The 18638-nt window shown below is 46.7% G+C and overlaps 1 protein-coding gene across 2 annotated transcripts in view; it reads left to right on the top strand.

Annotated features, from left to right (window-relative positions):
• The window catches only part of EIF2AK3 (eukaryotic translation initiation factor 2 alpha kinase 3), a 155296-nt gene that overhangs the window by 71655 nt on the left and 65003 nt on the right, over positions 1–18638 (top strand). For both annotated transcript variants that reach the window (XM_085642650.1, XM_085642651.1), the window contains exons 3-5: positions 11042–11236; positions 12165–12295; positions 13462–13696. In XM_085642650.1, coding sequence (XP_085498776.1) covers positions 11042–11236; positions 12165–12295; positions 13462–13696 — 561 coding nt within the window. The remainder of the gene's footprint in view (positions 1–11041; positions 11237–12164; positions 12296–13461; positions 13697–18638) is intronic.

Below are 18638 nucleotides of genomic sequence, written 5' to 3'. Positions count from 1 at the left end.
ACCACACTGGCCCTGGTGAAGGCAGGTTAAACCTCCTTCTCAAGCGGGAGGCCTCGCCCCAGCACCGGCACACGGGTACAACTCCTGAGGGAGCACTGCTACGTACGGCGCCGGCCGGGACACCCATGCCCAAGCGAGCCCCGCAACCGCAGCGTAGAAGCCAGCTGGGCCGACAAGCTTCCCTACAGCCCACGCACCGACCCAAGGCCGAGACCTCCTCCAAGATAGGCCCGCGGGCGAGGCTGCATGACACTGGCCGCCCGGCTTAGCCACCACGACACTGGCCGCCCCGGCCTAGCCACCCTCGCTCACCTCTCTCCGGGTTCGAAACCCCATCCAGGCACAGGGCGCGGCCGCACAAACTCGTTCAAGTGGCAGGCCAGAGGGCGCCGTTCCTCGGACGCAGCACCCTACACGCGGTGCTCGTGTCCGGCTGGAATCCCGCAGCGAAATCCGTCTCGAACTCTGCAACGGCACACCTACTGGAGTCACCGGCCCATGCGACACGGATGAGCTGCTCCAAGATCGTTTAAGTTAGGATAATAGATGGATTTTGGCGGTGGATGCACAGAGCTAATTCAAGCCATGCTGGCTGACCAAGCCACGCCCCCCACAATGTTTCTTTTTTAATTTATTAATTTGCAAGTAACAAAAAAGACAAATTGGTCATTTGAGACATTTATCACAGGTCCAGATTTTGCTGGTACAGTCCTGGTTTTTCACCTGGTGTCCCGACATTTGGCAAATTTAGCACATGTGCTGGTTTTCAGAGTGGGTCGACTGGAAGAAGAGTGAGCCACTTATTTCATGCACTTTTCAAGCTTCCACCAACGCAACCTACGGGAGAATTTACCGTATAGTCAATTTGTAAGAACAAGGCGCAACTGTACCAAGAAGGAGGACTATTTTAACAATGCCAGAGAACTCCTGGAGAAATTAGTAGAACGTAACTACCCACGCAGATTACTGAAAAGAGCAATGAAACGTGCTTGGTATACTCCAAGGGGGACCCTCCTTACACCAAAAAAACAAACCAGCAAACACGCCTTTGGTGTGCGTCACGACTTTCTCGGGCTGCACGAACGAAATGAAGAAAATTGTCAGAAGGAATTGGCACACAGTGAAGGCACTTGAACCATTCAAAAACACCCCGATCTTCGCTCTAAAGAAAAACAGGAGCATGAGAGACAGGCTAGTCCGAGCCAATACCACAAAGAAAGAGTGACCAATCGATCCGCACACTACTGTCCTTACCCCCGATAAAAGGACACAGGAGATGTGGTAACTGCAAGTCATGCAACAGTACCATCGAGGGGTCGTTAGTCACATATGGCAACAAGTCTTAAAGCATGAGGAATTTGCCAACTGCAATTCACATAATGTTATATACTGTGTAATCTGCCCTTGTCCGAAAGCATATGTAGGCAAAACCATCCAGCCAATAAAGAAACGAATAACCCAACATCGTTCCCGCATAAGATGCCAGACTCCGAATGCACCTCTGGTGCAGCACTGTATTGAAAGAAACCATGGTCCAAATGATATCAAATTGACGTTAATCAAACGTGTAACAGGTAACAACAGTGAGACACTGCTGTCCAAATTCGAGGCAAAGACAATTTTGTATTTGGATTCAATTGACAATGGCCTCAATTAAATGAGTGAGATAGTGCATTGTGGCTGAGAATTGCGAAATCACATGATGAAGAAGCGGGAAGAGGATCACTACCACCACTCGAGGGTGCAGATAGTATCTCAGGTCCGCTGAGAATTGCGAAATCACATGATGAAGAAGCTAGAAGAGGAACACTGAGCCTCGCCACAATCAATAAGAAAGCGGACCTGCGATTGAAAATGGTCTTGCCAGTAACCATGACAACGTAAAAAACAGGAAGTCAGGCACCATCTCATTAAGACAAGCCCTCCCCGTTTCGTCATGCACGTCATGAGCCCAATGGGGTTTAAATAGAAAGGCGCAAGACCTTTGTAATAATGAACCGGAAGGTTGACTTCGAAGAAATTACAGACCGCTGACACAAAGTTATATCGGACCGTGCGCATAAATCTCCAATACATTGAAGACCGGGAGCCGGTTCCCTTAATAGAAGAGCCCCAAGAAGTAGGTGACAGCAACCCGAGCCACTGGGAAGGGGTGCTCCTATGTCACAAAATATTCCTCACGGTTCGAGCACCGTGCACTCCTTTTAGCACTGCACTAGTCTTGTTTTTCTAAAATCACGAGAAACGGTTGCACCTCCTTTTTAGCAACGCATAAGTCCGGCCTTTCTTTAAAACCATGAAAAACAGGTGCATGACAGGGGTACCCTAGGTTTAACACGACGCCAACTTACTCCACGATGATATAAACGAACACGGCGAGTGGTGCCACTCCGGGCAAATTAAGACACCATCTAGCTAATCTATATGGCACAACAATAAATCCAATTGTAATGCTGTTTTGTCGAACAGATACAATTCGTTTTTCCTCTTTCCCCCTCCAATATAGACTGGATGAATTTCGTCTTCACAAACGCCACAAAAAGGAATTTAGGAATACCATGCTTTTCCTCCACGGGAGCCACTAAATGGTATGTCATGACCCTAACCCGTTTAAATACAATGTACACAATAGAAATTAGGTTCAACCACTTACTAGGTTTTTATTAATGTTTTATTCATGCAGGCCCTTTAAGTCCTACCAGATTAAAATTCCGCCCTGATGAAGACCTTCGCCTGAAATATTTCACCTTGGTCCTACCAACTGAAGGTCGAAACGCGTTGGCTTGACAATAAGAGAGGTTCAGATCTACCTAATTCAAAAACCTCGCTCTACACCAGGCACAACTGAGCTGAAAAGTTGACGCTCTACTTTAGAGTTTGTCAATTACTCTCTGACCTCTCCAGGACTTTAACAAGGACAGCACTGAGGACTGAACAAAATATAGTCCCAACTATATGATAAGGAAATAGGACTGACCATTGTTGTTCACAAGAAATGTGTAGTAGCGCTGCTTTAACCTGGTATACAGTTGTTTGTATGTTTTTTTTTAATTAAATCTTTTTATTGAACATCAACAATTAAAAGCAAAGGGTCAGGTCATACAAATCATTAGATTCACATCACAAGGTTCCGTGTCTAACCAGTCGTGGTATTACGTATCATGTTGCTAAATTTACATCAGTGTCACTTATAGTTGGTTTCAGATCATCAATTGTTCGTCAAGGGAAGGAATTTTAGGGGGTTCACACACTCCTCCCCGATACACATTCCACCTAGTCCAGATTGCTATCCATTTCCGGGGGCATCCACGGGCCACGTACACTGTTTTCTCCCTTGCCATGCACCAATCCATATCCTCTTTCCATCCATTTACCGTCGGTGGCGCCGCAGCCCCCCAGAGTCGCGCTATATTCCGCTTGGTGATCATCTGCCCAAGTGTCACCCAGAGCCTCCCTTTTACATTCAAGTCTGTGGGTTCCCAGTTATTCAAAAGGCATCTTTTAACCTCCGGTCGGAGGGCCACCCCCCAGATCATACTCATGCACTCAAGTATTTTCCTCCAGTAATTCTGTATTATCGGACACTCCCAGATTACATGCAGGAAGGTACCCTCCAGTCCACACCTTCTCCTACACATCCCATCTTCACTTCTTCCCATGAGCGTTAGCTGTCGCCCCGAGAGGTAGACTCTGTGTACAATTTATAGCTGTATCAACCTCAATTTTGCTGATATGGCGACTTCTCTGGGGGAGGAGAGTGCTTCTTGCCACTCCTCATCGTCAATTTCCAGACCGTCCTTCCCCCATTTCCCCCTGAGTGCCTGCAATGGGTCTGGAGTATGGTGGACGAGTTTCTTATATGTGAGGGATATGCTTCTGCATGGCAAATGTCCGTCAAGCAATCTATCCTCGAGGGGAGAGGATTCTGGTAGTGCTGTTCCAGCTGGGATGTTAGTCTGGAGGGAGTGTCTGACCTGCGCGTACCTAAAATATTCCGAATCAGCCATCTCATGTGTTTGTTGTAGCGAGGTGAAGGACACCACCCCCTTGCGGCCCCAGAGGTCCCTGATATGGGAAATACCAATGAGGTCCCACTTGTCGAACCCCTTAGTATGCCCTAGTGTTCCTAGTTGTTCAGAGTCCCAGAGGGGAGTTGCGAGCGTAAGTTTGTTGGCCCATCCCAGATTACGGTTAACCAAGTGCCACAACTGCACCGCGTGTCTGGTGGGCCCAGTATGTGGAAATTTAGCCGGCCTGGAGTAAATCGCTCTTGTAAAGTCTCCTCCCGGTAGCAGTCATTTGTCCATACAGTAGGCTGGGTCGTCCCCACTTCCGTACATACATTGGTTTATGGCGAACAGCTGCGCTGCCCAGTAGTATTTTTTCATTTCCGGGAGGGCGATACCCCCGTCGTACCACCCAAGGGTCAACTTCCGGAGTGCTATACGCGATTTCCCAGCCCATAATAGTTCCCTCTGCAGGGCTTCGACCTCTTTAAAGAAGACATGTGGGACTGGTTCAGGGTAGTTCTGAAGGGCATACAGAAAGCGGGGCAATGCCATCATTTTGAAGAGCGCTGCTCGCCCAAGGAGAGACGGGGGCAGAGCCCTCCATGTGCTTGTGTCACGTTTGAGCCGCTGCAAAGGCGGAAGCAGGTTCCGCTCATATCGCAGCTTGACATATGTGGTGACGAAGATGCCGAGGTATTTGAAACCCTCGGCCACTATCTGAATTGGGCAATTCCTGGGCATGGGTGGGGCCCTCCCATGGAGAACATATAGTAACGACTTACTCCAGTTAATTTGAAAGCCCGAGTTTCTTCCAAAACTGGCAAAGATGTCTAACACCACCCTCAGTGATCGCGGGGGGAGGCAAGATAGAGAAGGATGTCGTCAGCGTATAGTGAGATCCGGTCCTCCCAACCCTCGGTCCATCGAAGTCCCCGGATTGAAGCATCTCTTCGTATCCAGGCTGCGAGAGGTTGAAGGGAGAGTGCGAATAAGAGTGGCGAGAGTGGACATCCCTGTCTGGTTCCCCTTCCCAGTGTGAACACGTCCGAGATTTTATTGTTAACCGCCACTTGAGCCAGTGGCTCCGCATATAGTAGCTGCACCCATCCTATAAAATTAGGGCCGAATCCCATCTTTTTAAGGACAGCAATTAGGTATGCCCATTCCAGAGTATCGAACGCCATTGTCGCGTCCAATGAGACCAATATCGCGTCTTCCTGGATGCTGGAGCAACGCCCCAGCACTCCATTGAGACGCCGCAGGTTGAGGGCCGTATTCCGGTGTGGCATAAAGCCCGATTGGTCTGGATGTACCAGCTTGGCTATGACCAGCCGAAGTCTATTGGCCAAGAGCTTGGCAAGTATCTTAGGTTCTGCGTTTAACAGGGAAATCGGTCTGTATGATGTACGTTCATATTTTGGCTTCCCTTCCTTGGGAATGGTGACCAGAGTGGCTATACGCTGGTCTCTTGGCAGTTTCCCCTTTTTCCTGCTATCCTCGTACATACTTTTCAGGTATGGCGCCACCCTATCAGGCTTAAGCTTGTATAGTTCAATAGGAAGGTCATTAGGGCCCAGTGCCTTGCCCGGGCGGAGATCTCTTATCGCTTTGGCTAATTCGTCGCTTGTGAGAGCACTCTCCAATGCTTCACTATCGTGCCCGTAGAGGATAGGTAGATGGATATCTGTTAAGAGGTCAGATGAGTCTTCCTCCGTGCGGTCCGAGCCCCTCTGATACACTTTCTCGAAGTGTGCTGCGAACTCCCTAGCTATATCGTGTGGTTCAGTAAGAACCCCCCCCCCCACACTACTTTTTAGTTCCGATACCACTCTTTGCGCCCTCTCTTTTTTGTCCAACCAGGCTATCATTTTACCTGCTTTATCTCCCTGATCATAGAACCGCCCGTCTTTCTCTCTCGCAAGGGTTTTCGCAGCGTCAGTCGCAATTGCTTTATATTCTGCAACTTTTATTTGCAGTTGGTGAGATATGGCTGGGTCCGTGTCGTGCCTTGTCCTCTCCTCAAGGCGGAGGAGGTCGCGTTCAATATCGACCAATTGCTTTTCTTTATCCTTGCGCCTTCCCGTAATGATTGATATGGCATGACCCCGTAGAACCGTCTTAAACACTTCCCACAGAGTAGTGGGGGAGTTCACCGTCCCCTCATTGTCTAACAAATATTGGTCAATTGCGCGCATTAAAGTGGATTTGGTATCGTGGTCTTTTAAGTACCAGGTATTTATCGGCCTGACACAGCCGACTTTCCTGTCTCCTATAGTGAGATGGACCCATATGGGGGAGTGGTCCGAGATACCCCTCGCCAAGTGTTTGATTTCACTCGTGGCAAAGTCATCTTGTGGGGGTGCGAGCACGTAGTCCATTCTCGAGAGGGTGCGGTGCGCTCATGAAAGAAAGGTATACTCCCGTGAAGTGGGGTGGTACAGCCTCCAAAGATCAATGAGGCCGAAAGCCTCCAGGAAATTGGGGAGCCATCGCTGCCCTGTGCCAGTGTCTCGTGGTGGGTGTCTGTCTAATGTACCGGATGCGACTGAGTTGAAATCTCCCCCGATCACTAGATGCCCCTCAAGCAGGGAAAGCCGAAATATACCCAAATCCTTATATGATTGTACCTGGAGACCAGGGGGGATGTAGACCACCACCAATGTGAGCGTGCGCCCCTCCCACCTCCCCGAAACTGCTGCAAAACGCCCCAATGGGTCGGTCCACGTGTGCTGTACACTGAAGGGAAAGGTGCGTCGGAGAAGGATACCCACCCCTCGGGACCCGGATGTGAAGCCGGCATGTGCCGCCATAATGTAGCGCCATCTATTAAGTGCCTTGCAGGAGTTACCGATTAGATGTGTGTCCTGGAGCAGTGCCGCGTCAGGTGAGTGTCTCTTAAGTTGCTGCAGCACTATACTCCTTTTTATTTTGTCGCCCAATCCGTTAACGTTCCAACTCATGAGTTTTAGACTCTTGTCCCAGTGCATATCGATTACAGAAGTAGAAGTCTCTGAATAACCTACAAAGCATGTGACACAACCCCCTTGTGAAGGACCATAAAGTGCATGACCACATTAGAAACTCCCCCCGCTCCCTCCCCTCCGTACCCAACAATAAACAGTTTAAAACACCCAACATTCCCGAGTCCCTTGATTCCCCCCCCCCCCTCCCTGCTACCCTGCCACGTAGGTTTGAAACCACCCACATCCCCAACTAGCAGAGTGCCTATCGCCCTAGTAACTGGTCAACTGTGGTGTGGGGAAGTGGGTTCGAGCCAACTCCAGCCGCCGGAGGTTCCCCCCCTGTTTACTCAAAGAAAAGTTTTTGTCAAGAACGGGCTCCAAGGATATTGGCCCCGCCTATGAGGCCATCATGTTGTGCCACCCTGGATTGTATTTTGCGCATTGCATTGAACGGTTTAGAATCAGTCTAGTGTCCCGGTGATTATCCAGCATTGCAAAAAGTTCCCTCAACTTTCATGGGCCATTTTTCAGTTCAATCCGGCCCCAATGTCTGCCACCCCCCTTTCTAGTAATAGGACAATTTATACATTACGGTTTGGCGACATTGTCCCCTGTTGCAGTTCTGGAACCCCTGTTCCTTCAGTCTCTCTGTGCCACCGGCAGACCCGGACTGCTGGATCTCGATCTCCAGGAGCGCGTGTTGCGCTTTTCTGTGTTAGGCCGGTCCCCGGGCGATCCCGGCCCGCGAGTGTTGGGCTCCTTCTTGTCCCTCCCAGTCGGCTTTCTCTGCTCCACTCTCCCGTCCAACCAGTCCTGTACTTCAAGCGGGGTGGTGAAGAAGAGTGACCTTCCATCCGCGATTATTTTTAGCTTCGCTGGGAAGAACATCATGTACTTGAGCCCCCGTTGCCGGAGAGCCGCCTTCACCCCTTCGAATGATCGTCGTTCTTGCTGGACTTTGAGGGTGAAATCTGGGAAGAACCGGATAGTGGCGTTGTCATAGCGCAGGTCTCCCTGGCTCCTTGCCGCCTGTAATATAGCGTCGCGGTCTCTGTAGTTTAGGATCTTTGCGATAATTGTCCTAGGGGCTGCACCTGGCTTGGGCTTGGGAACTGGCGCTCGGTGGGTCCTCTCCACCGTGAAGAGCGTGGAGAGCCGTTTCGGTTTGAGGTGATTTAGGATCAGGTCTTCAAGGAAGAGGTCGACGCTCGGTCCCCCCAGTCCCTCCGGGACACCCACCACCCTAATATTACTGCGACGCGCCCGCCCTTCCTGATCCTCGAGCTTTAGGGCCATTTGGCAGTGTTGGTGAGTCAGGGTGTTGAGTCGCTCTTCAAGCATTTTGGTAGTTGTCTGGAGTTCCGATATGCCAGTCTCGTTTGTCTTGACATTTTCTGCCGTTTTACTCATGTCGGTTCTCATCAGATTCATTTTGATGGACATTTTGTCCATTTTGTTTCGAGGGTGGTACCCAGTCCCTTGATGGCTGCCATTATAGATTGGAGAGATGGTTCCGCTTCATTCTGCTGGTCTCCCTGCAGCCCCTCCTCCAGCGGCGCGGTTTTGGGGACTGCATACTTATCCAATTTATTAGATTGCACTGTTGGGGCATTCTTTGGTTTCATGATGGTGGTGGTCCGCCGGTTGGGTGCGCACCCCTCCAGGGGCACCTTTCCTCTGGAGGCGTTATTCTCCGCTTAGGTGTTCCACTCCTCTCGATTCCATCTATAGGACTCCGCCCTCGGCTGTGTCAATCGCGGGCCGCAGGGCCAGCAAGGCGGTCCCCACCCCAAGAACCGGACGCCTCCGATCTGGGGGCCAGGGTGGCAACACCGTCCAACTGCGCGGCCAGGTATGTACGTGGTCAGATATTCCCTCCGGCGCTCACCTTACGGCGGATGGGGGAGTGTGAACGGGCACAGGTCGTATTCAATCTATCTAATGGTGTGGCGCGTCGCGCCCACCTGACCGCTCCAGATGCGTCGCGTACGTTTAGCAAGGTGTGGCTTCATCAATTTTCACCTTGTAACCCCTGGCGAAAGCGTCCCCTCAACGGGCGGCTGGGCCCTCTCCCCGGCCCCGTCTGTTTATGTGTGTCTCACACCACCATCCGCGCTCTGCCCAGTGCACCCTCAGCTCTCAGACAGGGTGCCATCAATGCAAAATGTGCGGGGTGCCTTCCAATCTGGCTCCAGGGGTAGGTCGGTAGCACCCTTCCAATGTTAGTTTGTTAAGGGAGCCATGTTGTGAATATACTGCCTCTCAAAATAGATATCGCCCCCCAGGCTATGTTTCATGCCTGGATTCGTCCCATGTGGGAAGGGAGATAAGTCGGCTGCAGCACGGGAGGCCAGCCCCGGCATCCTCCCGCTGAGCCGGCGCCGGTAAATGCCCCGCGTCTCTCACTCCAGTCGGGAGTCTAATTTTGGGCGCGTGGGGAGGGGGAGGGCTTACCAGGCGACAGAAGGTCAACGGCCTCTTCCCCTTCAAGGATCGATCCGCTCCCATCTCCTCAGCCAGTCGGGTCCCGTCCAGCGCCGTGGGGCAATCCGCCGCTCCTCCGCTGCGCAGCAGACGGAAGCGCGCCCACGGGTTTACCGGACAGCAGGTAATCGCCAGCCAACCCACTGCCGGTCGTCCCAAATAGGGGTGCGGGCCATCAACATTCACCCGTACCCAGGCGTGGCGCTTGAGGGCCGGCTGCTTCCTCGATCTCCGACAAGCCGCGTCTCGCCACCCAGTCCGCCGGCGTCGCGCCCCCTGGCCCTGCGCTTCCCTCGGCGGCGATTCAGCTCAAACTTTGGCAGGTTACGGGTCCATTCCTATTTCACGGTTGTCGGGCTCAGCTGCGATCGCGTCTTGAGGAGCATTAAAGGATATTTAGGGGGGATTTGGGCCCCGGTGACAGCGGAGCTACTCGGCTAAGAGCCATTGCTGTTGGCGCCAAGCCACGCCCCCTGTTTGTATGTTTTTGTTTGTCCAAGTATTAGGTCACACTAATGTTTGTTATGTAAATAGTGTATATTTGTACTGTGTCCGAAGTATTGCTTGTTTCTAAACAGAAGGGGTTACATGTCTTTAAATATTATGTGATGGCAACCTCTTTTTCTATTTGCAAAACACTGAATGAATCCATAAATAAATGGTAGCCCAGGGTTAATTGAGGTAACCACTGAGGTATAATGAATAATTGATTGATGGTGTTAGAGGTATTTAATTGTGCATGCATATCAGTCACCAAAATGCCAAGGATAAGGACTGTAAGATCACACGGCTTAACACCTTGATAATTGCCATTGCTGAAGTTCCATAATAACTGAATGATTAATATAACAACATAACTTAAATCTGTTTTAAGGTCTTGGCTCTAGACAACGCGCATGCACTGTCTCGAACCGAGACATTCTGTTTCTACATTGTGGGCTTCCAGTCTGCCCATAGTCTTGCCTTTTGCTGGCAGTATTGTTGCTCCATTTTTTGTTCTCCCTATTTGTAAAGGATAAGCATATCTCTTTTGAACCTTAATGGGTCGGGATCAGTGTGTAGAAACATACAACTAAAAAACATTCACATTGACAACGGCAAAAGTTCGGCCATATCCATGACCTGTTGGCTTTGCCAATGCTTGTTCGTATGCTGGTAAGGTGTTACTTGGGTGGGATTACGTCTGTACATTTTGAGTACTGACATTACAACTTTCCAATGAAAATTTTGTTTTTAAATTGCATTTTTATTCATTTTGTTTTATTTATATTGTAACTGAGTACTTTTGATGACTTGTTTAGTGATGCATTGTATAGTGCCCTGCTTGCCTGGAGGTGAGGGTTACACTGCAGAAATTTGTAATAAAAAAAAAAAAACGATCTTCCTGCTTTTCATGACACTGTGTCTTTTGAGCATAGTGACATAATAGAGCCAGCATTGCAGAGAAGGTTCACAAAATGTATTGATCTTTACTTAAGTATGCACCAGGTATCATTTGTTAAATAGACTGACTATTCAAACATCTTGAGTATTTTTTAGGTTTTTAATTTTGAAATGCTGAACTGGTCTTTTTAAATGTTCTAGGTTTTTGGAAATAAAATGATCATTCCATCCTTGGATGGGGACTTATTCCAATGGGACCGCGATCGAGAGAGCATGGAAGCCGTCCCGTTCACCGTGGAGTCTCTCTTGGAGTCATCTTATAAATTTGGTGATGACGTTGTTTTGGTTGGAGGGAAGTCTCTAACAACGTATGGGCTGGGAGCCCACAGCGGAAAAGTACGTTTCGATTTAACACCTTTTTTCCCTAATGTGGGAGAACAAAGCCTTTACTTTAAACCATTTTATGTACTTAATATGTTGCTTTCTGCCACTCATTATTCCTTTAAGGGCACTAGTTGTGTGCCACAAACCACACATTTTGAATATGAAGCTCTAATTAGACAGACTTTGCCACCTTTGATAACAAGAGGTTTAAAACCTTATTGCAACCGTGTGCTCTGAATACCATGTAGCCATATAGCATGAATATTAGGTTTGTTAAGGACCTCAAACCTCTTGTTTTGATTCTGACATAACTAGCACGTTATTCAGAGCAAAACCACTCTTTCACTCCTTTTCACCTTCCTTCTCCCTATTAATCTCTCCATCACCTTTTGTCCCTCTCTTCCTTTCTCTCCCTACCTTGCCATCTTTTTCGTGCTCCCTCTCTCCTCTCTCTTTAATCCCATCTCTTCCCCAATTGCCTACTTCTTCCAACATAAATGCTTCACATTGAGGAAATCGTCCAAATCACTAATTATACATTAAGTGGATTGTCGATCACAAAAGGCAGTCTTAAATTTTTAATTCCTAACCTAAATTTCTGGATTGAGTAAATTGCTTGCTTCTCAACGATGTGCGGTTAATAAACCACATTTTCAGTTTATCTCTGTCCCCATTTCGAAGGCATTGCCCCAGTTCCTGTTGCAATATCTGAGATGTGTATTAAGCGAATCTCTGCGTTAGCTTTCCATCAGAAATTGCCATGTTGCAGTACATGCTGCTACCAGTTATCATTATTCATCACAGAGTAAGAATATGCATTACTACCAAGTTCAGCTCACCCATCAGATGCTGATAAGTTTGCAAGGATACTGTTTATACGATATGAAGGTTGCTAATGTGCAATTAATGACCATTATTTACATGTATGTATATTTTTCAGGTGAAATACATCTGTTCAGCAATGGGGTGTCGTCGCTGGAACGAAGAAGATATTGAGCAGGACGACATATTGCTTCTGCACAGAACTCAAAAAACTGTCCGAGCTGTTGGACCACGCAGTGGTTCTGAGAAGTGGGTATCTGATATTATGCAGGGGGTTTTATATATTGTTATTTATTATGAGCTTTGTAGAGGGCAGATGTTTCCATCAGCAACTTAACAATGCTTAAGAGTCCGGATGAAGCTCAAGTTGATGATATCTGAGGAGAAGTAGGGAAAACATACTTGTCTCATGGATCTGAAACTCTTAAGCAGTAGCACTGGTTTTGTTGAAGCTTGTCCGTATATGTTTTGGCCTGGGCCATGCTTGAAGGCTTCAGCAGGAGTTCCGCAGGAGGCGACTGGATTCTGAATGACCTCTTGGAGAGGTCTATCTTGAATTCTTCCTTCAAACAATGCAGGCCGAGTAGCTTTTCCAGGTGTGAATCCAAAATATTTATATGCTACATTCCAACTCTTTCAAAGACTTATGCTTGTGTTTCATGCTATTCAGTTTGGATCAATCACAAGCTAAGATTCGCAATACTAGAGCGTGTAGCTGGTAGTAGGTTGCTAGTGATTTTTGTAAACCTTGCTTTCCATTGGATAAAGTGTTGCTATTTGTAATATTTTGTGTGCTTGCCAAAGGATGTGGGAGGTGGTGCAAGTTTGACTTGCATGGCGTAGCAGTGGGATCCTGGCTGGCAAAAGACGCGGAGTTTAATCACAATATATAATTTATGATCGTTCTTGGGTATAACCCCACCTGAACTGATTTCATTTTAAAGACTGAATAAAAAACGTACATTTTTTTTTAGGCCTGGTCACTTCTCAGCCATCAATATAAAAGCTGCAGTCCTTCTCACTCTAAATACTATAATTGTTGCCTTGCTCCAATTTTTAAAATAATGTCACTATGTACTAGTGTCTTGATAATATATTATTTCTTATGAGATGACAACTCAACTACAAGGAATCCAGAACCTGGTGGAGGCAGACATTCCGAACCTACCACTGCCGTACGAAACTATATGAATCGCACTTGAGCTCTGTGCAAGCGTGGTTAACATAATTGTGCATTGTGAAAGTTCACACAAAATAAATATGCGTCATTTTAAGATAGAACCAAATCTCTTTCTTTCTCCTTTGCCAGAAAGAATCCTCAAAAGTTATTCACACTTAATCTAATGTTAATTGATAGTTTCAGTTAATGCATTTGTATCTGGGTAATCTTCTCTACGACCTTTTTAATTTCACAGATGGAATTTCAGTGTTGGCCATTTTGAACTGCGCTATGTTCCAGACGTTGAACCAAGAGGGGGGTTCATTGAAGGCAGTTTTAAACCCAGTGTAAATCATGATGAATCCAAAGTAATTTATGAGGTGGACGAGCAGGAGGCAGTGATTAAAGACTCCATCATCAAGGTCTCAGTGGCAGATTGGAAGGTCATGTCATTTAGTCGAAAGGAGGGCAGTCTGGAATGGGAACACCAGGTAGGAAAATCATACCATAGTACCTTTGTGTTTCAGAACTCTAAATGTGTAGCACTTTATTGTACTTTTTTATGTTTAAATCATTGTATTTTCTAAAATAGATATATTAAGCAAGAAGAAAATAAAAAAAGAGAGGCAATACAAATACTCTCGCCTACATCCAACAGCCGGTGGGGTGGCAAAAAAAAAAAAATGCAGCGAAGTAGACATACCAAAACAAAATCAAAATCCAATAATGGAGAGTAAGGGAGCGAGTGAGAAGGGGAGTACCGGATGGGCTGTCTCCTGGGTGCTTGTTATGAGGAGTCAGACACTAGGGATCCTCTGTTGAGTAGTGCTAATGTAGACTGCGCCCAGTTCTTTAAGTATTTGAAGCTTGTTCCGTGGATGGTGTCTCTTCTGGTATTAGGCGACGTATTCGAAGGTACATCGGGCTTGTCGCCTCCCTAAATTCCCCACAGAGGTATCTAATTCAGGGTCCCCACATCTTATTGAATTGTGGCACTTGGTTTTCTGCCACTGCTGTGGGCTTCTCCATCCCCAGTAGATCCCACAGCGTGTAAAGCCAGTTACATATGTCGTGGTATCGCGTTCTTGCACTTTTCTATTTGCAACCTATTAATTAAACCTTTTAAGGTATTATAATTTTCACATAGCTTTTTTCACTTAAAAAGAGCTTCAAAAAATACAGCCATCATCTATTTGTAATTAGATCTGTTGTGATTGTCACTCTGCCCTCCCATCCCTGCTGGTGGACAGAAGACAGCTGACGTGGATGTTGTCCTTTTTCATAACCAGTGTCGTTCACAGAATCTATTTGTTTTGTTTTGTATTTGCTTTTATATAGCGCTTACCACCCCTGAAACGGCATTCAAGTACAATCTGAGGCAACATTAATTACATTTATTTTAATAGGTTTGGTAGTCCATGGACACAGTGGCACGCGAGGGAGGCTGTGGAGGGCGTACAGGAGTGGGGGATGGGACGTTACATGTGACACTGTGGGTGGTGACTAGGGGGGCAACCAGAATATCTTGAAATATGAGACATAAGTGAAAATGTGTTTTATTTCATTTTTTATCTCATTCTGAGTGTATTCACACAAATGTATGGAAGATTCTTTCCCATTGTCTTACTACATTGGAAGACAATATTTGCAGGCAGCTGATGTGCTCTAGAAAGTGAAGATTAGGAGGGAGCTTCAAGGGGATGAGGTTTTGCAAGCGCAAGGTGCATCTGGCTGTTGAGCCGTACCATGTTTGATCATATTGCATTGGACTCTTTGCTTTGTTTCTTGTCTGTCTTGCAATTTATCATGCTCGATCTATGGTCTGTTTTTCACTGAGAGCATAAAAGATGAGATATTACTGTTGAAGATATAATAAAGAAACGAATCCTAAGAAAATAGGTAGGAAACCAAGATTTATGTGATTCATTGCATTATTGGACATGAAAAAATGAGGCAAGTAGTAGATTGCTGCGAACACGTAATTGAATAGTGAAGTGAGCAGAATATCAGCAGTTATTTAGGAAATGATACATTCAAGGGGAACCGTGTAGTCAAGGCTAGAACTTCATAGGGCCCTAGTTTATAGGGGTAGAGCAGGCAAGGAAGTAGGTAGTGGCTAGCGATGTCCAGTTTTCATGCAGGGTCATGAGAGGATCCATGGGTGTGACATGCAGGAAGGTGCTTTATGTTGTAACGTCTTAGGCAGCTAGTTTGACAGTCACTGGTGAAGAGCTGCGTTCTTTGATGGGTAATGTAGTAAGTTGAATCCCTTTCTTCTCCCCTTCGAACTCAACGTCTTTGTGATTAGAGGTACCATATGAAGTAGTATGTCCGATGGGGTGGCCCTTGGAATTCTGAGAAGGAAATTCAGAGGAGTGCAACATCTTTGCACTTTGCACAGATCTTTCAATTGTTAGATTGTATATGGCCCAAACACCTGCCCTGAACTGAGGACCTCGATGCTGTGGATTCTAGTAGGCAACAGAAATGCAGACATTTGGGCTAACATTTTGTAACTCAATCCTGCTCAAATAGCACAGTTTTAATTATTGTACTTAATGTTATTAAATTGTGAGCAAAGACAGGAGGGAGGTGATTTCAGCTCAGTAAAACTAACTAGAAAACATATCTGCAAACATTACCGGGCCCTGAATGTAGCCCCTACTTGTAAGATTCTGATCTGTGGCACATAAGTGCCCTTAGAAAGGAGAGCTCAGGGCAAAAGAAAGCAAGGTAAAGTGATTTTAAACTTCAACCTTTTGTTGCTAGGGGGCCAAATCTAGATGTGATATGTGTAAAGTAGTATGCTTTCTGAAATATGAAGGCTCCGGCACATGCATACGGCATGGCTAAGTACAAACACCCATTGACCTGGATCTAAAAGTTGAATTTCATAAATTGCTAGCTCGATTAATCACTTAAATCTCCGTCTTGATTTGATGATTTTTGAGAGAATTGATGATTGCCCAGTTGTTTCGAGAGGAGGGCCTGTCTCCTCAAATCTTTCTCATCTCCATCACCCTTAAATTCAAGACAACTTTGTCATCTGCTTTGAACTTTTAGAGGCAATGGAAACTAACCACAAGATTGGTTCTCATTTGTGCGTAGCATAATATATGAAGATTTATCTTTGTTTGTAGGAGTATGACGTTTTACATTTCCATCCTTTTCAGGTCCCATACAAGTTCAGTTGTTTAGCCTCTGCCTTGGGAGCCCTTCTTATAGTAGCCAAAAGCTAGTAATTATTGATGGGGCCTAATACATTTATGTTTCTCACTCTCTTTTGCAGTACCTCTTATATGACCACCTGGCAGTCATGTTTATTCTCCAGCTTAAGGCGGACGTACCCGCCCCTGTATGGCCAAAGCCCTCTTGACCCTCTGGCCCCTGGCACACGATTACAATTGAATCTGTCTGTTCAATCATCTTCAGCTCATAATCCCACCCCACTTCACAATTCCCTTTCTGACTCCTATCATCACTGGATTGATTCCTCTCTTAATCTCCTAGCAGCTGTCAAAAACCATAAGAGCCATGGAAACACGCCCTCTGAACCATGGTTCACTGAGAGTCTTAGACTCCAGAAGTAGACTTGTTTGCAGGTTGGAAAGAAAATGGAGACTAAGCTATGGCCCCACAAAAAGAGAATTCCTTAGCAGTCTACAAAGAACAGATTCTCAAGGAGAAAACCTGCTTCTATTCCCACAATAGTGAATCCTCTTAAAACTCATCCAAAGAACTGTTTGCTATGGTACAAAAACTCACAAACCCTCCTGAAAATAAAAATACCAACGTCAGTCAGGCCTTCTGCAAATCTCTAGCTGCTTTCTTTCAGGCTAAGATAATGGCAGTCTATAGCCATTTCTCAGCGAATCATAGACCCTGTCAGACTTCGGCTGAGGACACTCCATTAGGTAACCTAAGCCTCCACCTTTCCTGACATCACCTGGGCTCACCGCTGCTTCCGCAGTTAATGTAACCTTCCATCAGCCTGCTTCTGGCGACGACCCCACTATGATATCCACTTTCACGTCTCTTACCTCAGCACAAGTCCTAACCCTAATTAGGAAAACAAAATCTGGTTACCCCCTCGACTCCTAACCCTCCCCACCCCCCCCAATTATACCACTGGCTCCAGAAGTCATCGCGGAGTATCTTGCAGACATTTTTAAGCAAATGTTTTGCATGGGCTACTTCCCCACTAAGTGGAGGTTAGCCTCTATTTTCTCTCTTCTGAAGAAGCCTAATCTTGACACCGCGGACTCCAACAACTGTCGGACTATTTCACGCCTACTATTTCCTGCCAAAATCATTGAAAAGGCTATGAACGCTGAGCTAACATCCTTTATCGAGAATCATGGATATCTTGATCCAAATCAGTTCGGCTTCAGAAGCCACCATAGCATGCAGCTTGATCTCATTACAGTGTCTGAACAAACCAGGCAGACTGTCGACGCAGGAGGAAATGCTGCATTGGCCCTATTAGACCTCTGTGCAGCATTTGACATGGTCATTAACTAATTTCTTTAAAATAGTCATTCCTTCATGGGTATCAAGGGCCAAGCCCTCACTCTCCTCAAATCCTTTCTCTTCAACTACTTGACCAGTTTGTTGCTCTTAAAGATTTCAACTCACCTGCCTTCACAATACTATGCAGCTTTCCCCAGGGCTTGTCATTGGGCCCTACCCTTTCTTACATTTACGTCACCCCTCTAGCAAATGTTATCCGGTCATTCAGGTTCTCAGTAGTTTCCTACGCCAATGACACCCAAATTGTGATATCGGTGGCCAACGATCCAGCAGACACAGCCTCCCGCTTTCATGACTGTCTGCTCGAGGTTGTAAAATGACTCTCTCTTTTTTTTTTTTTGCAGAGTTTTATACAGCGTGAACTTGACCCGAATCTGAATCTGGTACCAGAGCGCTTTACATAGCACCAGTTACGTTACTTGAGGACACACATTCATTTTTGTTAGGCACGGGGAGATTAAGTGATTTGCCCAGAATCACAGGATGTTTAGCGTCATTACTGAGACTCCAACCTAGGTCCGAGGTCGAGCGCCCTAGCCGTTAGGTAACTCCTCTCCCCAACTGCCTAAAGCTCAACCCCAGTAAAACATAGGTGTTACTTTTCTGCAATAACTCTTCCTTATGCTGCCAAGCCTGGTGGCCGCAGGAACTTGGCTCCCTCCCTACCCGTCAATAAGGTTAAAAACCTAGTAGTAGTTTTCGAGGGCTACGTTAACGCCATTACCTCTGCCACCTTCTACACTATGAAGCTCCTTAGGAAAATGTTCCCCTTCATCCCGCCCAACTTGCAGAAAACCGTGACCACAGATCTTGTACTAAACAGATTTGACAATTATAACAACCTATTTGTCAACATTCAGAATAAATGTCTTAACAAAATCCAGACCCTACAGAATGCCGCTG

This window comes from Triturus cristatus, chromosome 2_2 (assembly GCF_964204655.1).
Source record: "Triturus cristatus chromosome 2_2, aTriCri1.1, whole genome shotgun sequence".
NCBI lineage: Eukaryota > Metazoa > Chordata > Amphibia > Caudata > Salamandridae > Triturus > Triturus cristatus.
This window is presented reverse-complemented; position numbering and strand designations above follow the sequence as displayed.